This window comes from Egretta garzetta, unplaced genomic scaffold (assembly GCF_000687185.1).
Source record: "Egretta garzetta isolate BGI_Z169 unplaced genomic scaffold, ASM68718v1 scaffold24, whole genome shotgun sequence".
Classification (NCBI taxonomy): domain Eukaryota; kingdom Metazoa; phylum Chordata; class Aves; order Pelecaniformes; family Ardeidae; genus Egretta; species Egretta garzetta.
The window spans coordinates 1,308,687-1,317,314 of NW_009259494.1; the positions used below are offsets into that span (position 1 = coordinate 1,308,687).

At 44.9% G+C, this 8,628-nt stretch overlaps 1 protein-coding gene across 1 annotated transcript in view; it reads right to left on the bottom strand.

The window, feature by feature from the left end:
- Positions 1-2,863, bottom strand: part of TOX2 (TOX high mobility group box family member 2) — a 217,185-nt gene extending 214,322 nt beyond the window's left edge. Inside the window, 2 exon segments of the mRNA XM_035892920.1 lie at positions 1,878-2,015; positions 2,858-2,863. Of these exon segments, the coding sequence (XP_035748813.1) occupies positions 1,878-2,015; positions 2,858-2,863 (144 nt within the window).
- Between the last annotated feature and the right edge of the window lie 5,765 nt (positions 2,864-8,628).

Genomic DNA, 8,628 nt, shown 5'->3' on the forward strand with positions numbered 1-8,628 from the left:
ATATTTTCAGAGTAAGCCACAAACCAGTGTGAATCGGGGTTCTTGAAACTGGCCCTGAATAAAAAAAGAAATTGCTTATGTTAAGAAAATGCAGTTTAGTAACAAAGAAAACAACGCCATAGCAGACCAGTCCAGGAGGGCCAGCACCATGTTTCAGAAGGTCTGTGGTTTTCAATGTTCAGCTGTTAGGAACTATATCTCTTATTCATCCTATCTCTCGATCCTTTTTCCCTAAGCATAGCATTTGCTCATGCAGTACAACTGTCTATCAGAAATCACTGCTACAAACTGATTTCCAGTTTCCAGGTCCAAAGATGTTTTTATTTTAGTCAAATATTCTGTTCCACTGATTTAGTCAGTTCACCCGCAAAGTTTAAAAAAATCCTCATTTTTGTCCCACAACTACTCCAGAGAATGTGCACGTGAATATGATTTGCCAGTATTCCTGCAGCTCTGTGCACTGCTTTTTTGAAATGGGCTGTGCCTGGTGTCTGCATGAGAAAGATTTAATATTTGAAGGGAGTGAAGAGGATTTGAAGAATCCTTATAGCTGAGGAAGTTTGTGGAAAATCTCCTTTCTGGTTTAAAATGGCTCAGAAATACGGATCATGTTTATTGCTGTGGACTCAGTTTTACCAGTGTTTAGGCTTGGAGGCAGCCTAGGGAAAAGTCTCATTTCATCATGCAGCACGGATCCGATCCTGCAAGATCCTAAATAACCAGAAAAAAGCCATCGAAAGTAGTGGTATAGTTCATGTGCGTGGCAATAAGCATGGTTTTACACGCATCAGGATGCAGAGATCAGATGCTTCAACATGCAAAATCAAACCATAGGTACAAGGCTGGAGAAAATGCTTTTGGGGACTTAAAGGCAGGTTGTGCGTGGCTCTTGCTTCCTTCCCCTCTCCCGAAGTATCCCTTCCCGCCTTCTGCAGACAGTGGTGCTGAGGGAAGGAGCAGAGCATCCCGCTCTGCCACGCTGGGCTCTCCTTGCCCGTCTGTCCCTCAGAAATGCACTTGCTTCCTGGCTCGGCAGACATGCAGATCCTATTCCCTGGTCTCCATGTCCTTTAATAAGCTTAGCAAAAACCCTTCACTGCATACGGTCAGATTGCAATTTTTGAATACTTGTAGCATGGGCAAATCAAACCCAATTTTCTGCAATACCAAGCCTTGCACTGCTCCCCAATGAGGGCTATTTTCCTGCCAAATTGCATCTTTCAAACCACAGCCAATTCAGCTGTAGAGCTGCCAAGAAAAAAAGGTCAGAAAGATTTAAAAAAAAAAACCAACAAGATTTTGTGCTCTTCACCGTATCAAAAGCAGCCCTCCTAATTCTGCTCAAACATTCAAAACAAGGGAAAAATCACTGTGGGATAGGTGCTGATTATAGGCAATTTCAGCCCAAAGGACAACATTCTGCAAACCTATTAAGAGCACCTGAAAACAACAACTTCTAATGCAGCCAGTGCTGGGAACACTTCCCATCTACTCTGGTTTGTATGAAGAGTTGCTCCAGCAAAGCCAGCGGAATTATGCAGAACTGGGACCTTCCTTGTTGCAGTAATCACTGCTACCTGTATGATATTTTGCATGCATCAGTTTTATTTGAAAGGCTCTACTGTGAGTACGTGCTTAGCAACATACTTTATGAGATAAGTATGCAGTAAATGGGAAGATGGGAAAAGCATCTCTCCTTTTCTATGCAGGAGAAAAGGGCTGGCCTGGAAGGTGATTTGAACAAACAATAAAATATGTAGAGAGAGCAGAGTAATGGAAGATTTTAAGTACCCAAGCAGAGAGCAGAGGACATTAGGGAGAGAATGCTAGCTGGAAGCTTGTTTATGGAATTGGCATAAGATTGCATTTTAACTTACTATGTGTATCAGCTGAAAAGGAAGAGAGCTACGTGACTTGTATTAAGTGCTGCACTACATGGAAGGTGATTGAAGACAAGCTGTACTCCAAGGGAAAATATTCTGCCAAACATCCATGTCCACAGTGGTAGGCTTAGGCTACGGGAAGATTTTGGAGCAGGAAACTTGGAGAACGTGCAAGTGTTTGCTGACAGGTGCTCTAACAGCCGGTGCGGGCAGCCAGTGCGAAAGTTCAGGGTCTGGTGAAATCATACGTAAAGTTTTATAATCCAAACCACAGCTGCAAACACCCAATTCAAACAGAGTGCGCTGGTGTGAAGGCAACTCTGGGGCATTCAGGCTTTGGGGCAGGTGAGGTAAGAGCCTTTTCTCACAGAGAAAACGTGAAGTTTGTTGTTGGCTGAGGCGGGAGGGAGAAAAGACTTGTGAAAACCACTGCAGGCCCAGCCTCAACAGCTCCACAGGCAATGCAGGCAGAGATGGCAGAAGCAGAAAGGTTGATGGAGGAATCCACGTGGAAAAGGATGAGACGCGAGATTGGTGCCGCCGCCTGGGATTCGCTGCTGCGTGGTGGGGTTTTCTTTCCATGCGAGCATCAAAAACTCACCTCCCTGTGACAGGTTTTTATTTTCCAAAGGAAGGAGCCCAGGGAAGTGGAGATTAAAACATTAAAATGCTTCACCACAGTGCTTGAGCAGATAATCAGGCAATTAGTACTATTAAAGGATGACAAAGCACCTGGTGTGCTGAAGGACATTACTGGGTCCTGAGGCCAACAGCAAGGGTGAGGCTGGAGATGCCAGCTCTGGAAGAGCTTTTTGGATGGTCCCCACATGGTGGCTGTTATTTTGGTATTCACAGTGCACAGGGCTGTTGCCTGCCATCCTGAGTTGATTTGATGGAGGATCAAGGTGAGACACGAGGGATGTGTGAACAACCTCCCTTGTGCAGGAGGACACCTGACCTTATGACAGAGGTACGCACATTTGCGCCCAGGCTGGAAAACAAGGACTGCTCCCGAACATCAGTGGACTGAGGTTGGCAAAGCCTTCTCTTGGGGCTAATCTGTTGTTCAAACTCCTGCTGCCTTCAGCTAGAGGAGGTGGCAAGGGCGGTTTTGCAGCACGGTGCTGTGAGAGCTGGGAATGAGCCACCAAGCAAGGAGGTCTCTGGCAGTGTGACCCTCCCAGACCGTGTTTGATTGCATTTCTTTCTTGCTCCCTTTATTAGCTCACAAACTTTGTTTACTTTTTGACAGCTTCTGCACACCAAGCAGATGTTCTCATTGCATTTTCACATTGATGATGAGCTTTTATTGAGCAGTTGCAGTCAATTTAGAAACCATTAATGGACATGAATAGTTCAGATTGTCCCTTCCAATTTCCATTAATTTGTCTTTTATGCACCACATTTGTTCAGCCACCACACTGCCCCATGATGGAACTTGCGGAATTTCCTGAGCTTTCAAGACTTGACCATTACATATAGTTTCATATTTATCCACAAATTTTCTTTTCACTGCTCATGCATTGAAATGAATGCTCAGGCATCCAGGCTATTAATAAATACACTTGGTAACAATGGTCCTCATGTGAACCATTAAGACATTGCAGTATTAATATAATAGCCTTTCCTTCTGGAGAAGGACTATTTATTCTTTTATACCCTTTTCCTTTCTTCGGGCTGGATCTGATCGAATTGTTCACTGTGAGTAATCTCCTTTGAGAATATAGTTCTTGTTTCTCTATGAAAATCATTCATTAATTCATCCTGTGAACTTTATGCTAAGACATTCAGCCTTTTGCTTTCACTATGTGCTCCTTATTACTCACTATTTAGTCTTGGTTCACCTCTATGCAACAGTAAGGCTCCTACGTAACTGGATGATGAACTGATTAGGCAAGGAGTGACTGGCAGCCAAGAGCCAATATTTTGTTTCCTCTGTGATTGAATCAGCCCTTAGCAAAGACATAAAACTTGAGAGGCCTGTGAACTTTTCTTTGAATGGCCAACAGCTGTCTGCCCGTCATGAAAAGCCAACATGATGGCTCCAGCGGCAAGCCTGTGGATGCTTTCAGTCGAGCACAGAAAAAGCTTTTCCTATTCCCAAAACACAGCAGCAATGTACTCTCTTGGGCCTGGAAGCCTCTTGGGAAATTTTCTCTTATTTGAAAACATTGTGTAAAGCACAGTGCTACTGGGTGAGATTCACCACTGTGCAAGGGGCCAGTGGTGTTTGTGATGGTGATCCTGGGAACGAATTTTGCCTTTTTTCTCCCCACTTCTTTACGCTTTCCCCACTTCCCACAGACTGAGTAGAACCAGGAGCATCTCAACACCTCTCAAACCTCAACATCATCCAAGCCCTGTGGTCAAAACGCAGCAGTTCCCATTCAAAAATCAGCATCTATTTCTATACACTTCAATGGTGCTCAACACCCACCCTTCCCAAAGGATGCCACGTCAGTCATGCTGCTTGCCTGCTTGTTTGTAAAGCCCGAACACCATTTCTTCTACCATTATCTCTGCTGGTTATTGAGCATATTTTATGCAAAGGGTCTGGATAAACCAATCTAACCCCAGCATGCAAGGGGACCTGAGCCAAAAGCAGCACAGCTCTAAATCTGTTACAGTTTGTTTCTTTACACATTGTAACTTCGAGTAGGAATTTATTTGCAATCAATAAGCTATCATTTCCCAAACTGCCAAGAAAAGAAAGGTTAACTTAAGAGCATCTTCTATTCACTTGGATTGTTGCTGTCTGAGACCCCACAAGGGAAAAGACAAATGAAGAGGTAACCTTAATTAAACGCAGGGTAAGTGCTGGCTTACAGGCTCAAATTCCTGCAGCTTTTCAGCTCATGTTTGTATAAAATATTATACGTCTTTGCACATAGATGGTAGTCTGGGATAATCAGCATCTTGAGTTAAAGTGCCTTTAGGCTCCCAAACCTGACTGTTTTGACCAGAGTTCGCACAAAAGCCAATAGGCATGTCAGTGTTGATTCAGCAGTAACAGGGCTCAGTGCTTGTGTCCTCAAATTGTATTACAAGACAAGCTAGCACCTGTGAAAAACAAAGGAAAATCTCCTAGTGATTCCAGTGGGAACTCATCTGAACACTTATTAGCCAGCATGTTCCTGTGTAGATTCACCAATCAAAAATCTGTCACAACTAATTGGAAATGTGTATCATCAACATCATTGTTATTATTATTTTGATTGCACCTAGGAATTTGATTAGAAGACAGCACCTCTGAAACATACAGCGTAACAATAAAGCAAGGAAAAATAAAATAGGGAGCGCAGACAGAGGAGGGAGTACAAGCAAACAGCCTGACTTTATCGGTTAATGTGATAGATGGTGGTTATGATGTACCGTTGACCTGTGGGTGGCTGCCAGGGGAAAGGGAAGTCTTCAGCGTGGATTTGCAGAGTGGTATGGAGGTGGTCTGGGGGATATTTATGAAGACAACTACCTAAAGCAGACATCTCAGACAGGTCAGGTGAATTGCGGTCAACAAGGTCTTCCTTTCTCTTTCCAGCCAAGGATGCTCACAGTGGCTTGCTGAGCTGTACACGTCCAAACTCCACATCTCCCCAGAAAATGAGATGAATCTCAGGCAAGACTGTCTGGGGTAGAGAGGTGGATGTGCAGAGCATGAGTAGAGAGGGAGGCTGAGCTATTCTTTGTGGGCAAGAAATGGCCAAAGAGGACATTCCGTTGGAAATCATAGAATCATAGAATCCTAGGTTGGAAAGGGCATTAAGGATCATCTGGTCCAACCTTTCTAGGTAAGAGCACAGTCTAGGCAAGATGGCCCAGCACCCTGTCCTGGCTGAAGAGGCCAGTTTTCTGACCAACTTTGTGAAAGAACAATTGTGGAGCCAGGAGGGAAATCAGGAGAACACGGAGACAAGGAAATGCAAGGGCACAAGTTTTCAAGGAGAACACATTCAACCCTGACAAGAGGGGGGCTTGATTCATCCAGAAGCAAAAACATGGTGTACTGCATCGGAAGGAGGAGGCTTGCTGGGTTAGTGATAGGGGATTTATTGATCAGAAAGGTTTCCATTAATGTCCTTATCATTCCTAACCCACAGCTTCCCCTTCTCCTCAAACCCTAGCCTCTGGCATAACCCTCTATAACTCTCAATTCCGGCCCACCCTGGACCTCTCTGCAGAAGAGGTTCTCATTCAGGCCTGAGAGTCATGTGAAAGATTAACTTTTGAGAGATCAAAAATGTGCAATCCACTTTCCTCTTTGTGGTAAAAGGCCCTTGCATAGTCCTTCTAACCTTGCTCTTCCAGGGCCACCAAGGGCAACTGGATCACTTTAGAGCAGAAAGAGCAAAGACACAAGTGAACAGGAGCTGACTTATTATTTAAAGAATTTCATTTTTGTTTTGAGGTAAGTGTAACTCTAAATTTGCTGTTATGTAACAAACTGTATTTAAAAGCAATTGCTTTTGAAAATACACTCTTGAACTTTGAAATTACTGTGATAATGCAGCTTTAGTCTGTGAATGCTCCAGTCTGGGAGGAAGCACAACGGCAGCCTTTGATGAGGACATGAATTTGTTATGACAGGCTAATTTTACAAATCCATGGCTGCCTTATGGCAGAATTATAAAGATATATATTGAAAAAAAAAGAAAGCCCAAGAACCAAGAAATGTATCATGTCACTGGTGAGAAAATGTCTCACAGACCCAACTCCCACAGGTCAATTCAAGGTAGCATCCAGCCACCTTTGATAGCTCAAGGGGTAAAGTGTTGCATACATTGTGCGTGCTTAGGTGTTTAGACTGGTTGGTGACTTCAGTTGCTTGATACATGTGTGTGCGTGTGCGTGTGTGTATGCTGTGATACGAATGGCTTCACGTAAATAGCAAAAGACAGATCTTTGGGGGAAGAGCAATGAGGAAAAAATAAATCAATCTACCAACCCTTCCCCCCCCCTCCCCCCCCCAGTAAATCTTAAACAATAGAAATCATGCCTGGAACCTTCCTGCAGCCTGGCTGTGCCTGAGCAGAGCTGACATTGCGAGTTAGCATCAGGGCAGCATAAGTGGTCTCCTAGAAATAATCTCATTGCAGATATGCTTGCTAATCCTCCAGCGGGAAGGGGCAGGAAAGATTTTCTGGATGGGGCTGGGAAAGATGTCTGCTGTGGAGCCTGCAGATGAAGTAAATGAGGAGGTGGGGGAGAGCGTTTTGCACTGCAGCTTGGAGATGCAGGGAGAAAAGTGGAGAAATGGAGAATAGGAACCTGAACTGAATGGACTGTGCAGGAGTGGAGGACACAGCCCGACAGCTGAGGGTACAAGCAGGCTGGGACCCCTGGAGTGACAGCCTCAGCCAGTGTCACCAGGGAACCAGGACAAGAGAAAGGCAGGGAACACGCAGGAGAGAGGAGAAATCACGTGGCAGTGGCCTTATTGAGCGCTTCTTGCTCCTGTGAAGTTCTTGTGACCAATGGCTCATCAAAACACCTCCTACAATGTTTGCTGAAAAGGCAAGTGGAGCTCTGAGGTTTAAAGAAATCTGCCAAGAGGCACTCAACTCTTTGCCACTAATTTTGTGCAATGCCGTAACATACAGTGGCCAAAGCAGCCCAGTTTGTGCTTCTGACAAAAGCTGTAAGGCTCAAACGCTCTGACGGTGACTGAGGGAGCTGTTACAACGAGCTCACATCTCAGCGTCACTGTGTAAATCTCTCCAGCCTGTCACTGATGGAAGGGTCTATGTGACAGGTGTCACCCATAAATCCCATTTAAATACATCCATTACTGCACACTGTATCAGTCACAATCACCCATGAAATGTCTCTTTGGAGTCAGGAATCAGACAGGGATGATTTAGGGCTACTTCACTGGTGCGATGGGATTAGCCGGATCTCGCAGCTATTAAGATGCCATGCCCAACGCCGGCCCCAGAAGGGACGAGGGAGAGCAGGCAGCAAACGGCTCCATTAGCTGTTTTCCAGCAGCTTTCCCCACACATGGCTGGAGCTGCTTCAAAATGCAACTTTAAAACTGACCCCAGAGTCTTCAAAACCCAATTCCCAAGGCAATATGCCTAGGAGTACTGCAGGTGCCTGAAGTTTTAGACTCAATGAGACCTGGCTCTCACTTTCGGTCATTATCTCCACCTTTGCTAGCGGAGTGCAAATAGCTTCACACACAAACACAAGCACCCCTGCACATAGACATTTGCATGGGTGTGAAAGATGAGACATGGACAGAACAAGGCCTTTTGCCGGTCAGCAAGTGTTTTTTCTCGTTTCTGCTCCAAAAGGATCAGGCAGTTTCAGGCATCACCATGCTCCAGATAGAAAATTGGAAGGGGTGTCTCGTTTAATTCAGAATAACATGAGAACATTTGTGAACTACAAAGGACAATTTAGACAGGCAAATACTCATTGGGATACATCAGTGATAGCTGTTATTTAAGCCTGGGCTAGACAGGAACCATGCTGATATAGGAGGCTGGGAGACATCCCAGATGAGTAACTTCTTTAGATAGCACTGAGTAAAAGCAGAGGAGGAGAGGTGACCATGTATCCTGTCTCTGAGCAATGTCTGGCAGGAGCAAGTTCAAAGGAAGAAGAGCTGAGAGCAGTCCCAACACAACCGAGACAGCCAGGGTCTTCCTGGCCCTGATAAGAAGCTTCTGCTCTGAGTGCTCTTATGATGCTCCAGCCCAAACACCAGGAGAACTTAATTCCCCTGTAGTGACTGTTCTTGTTA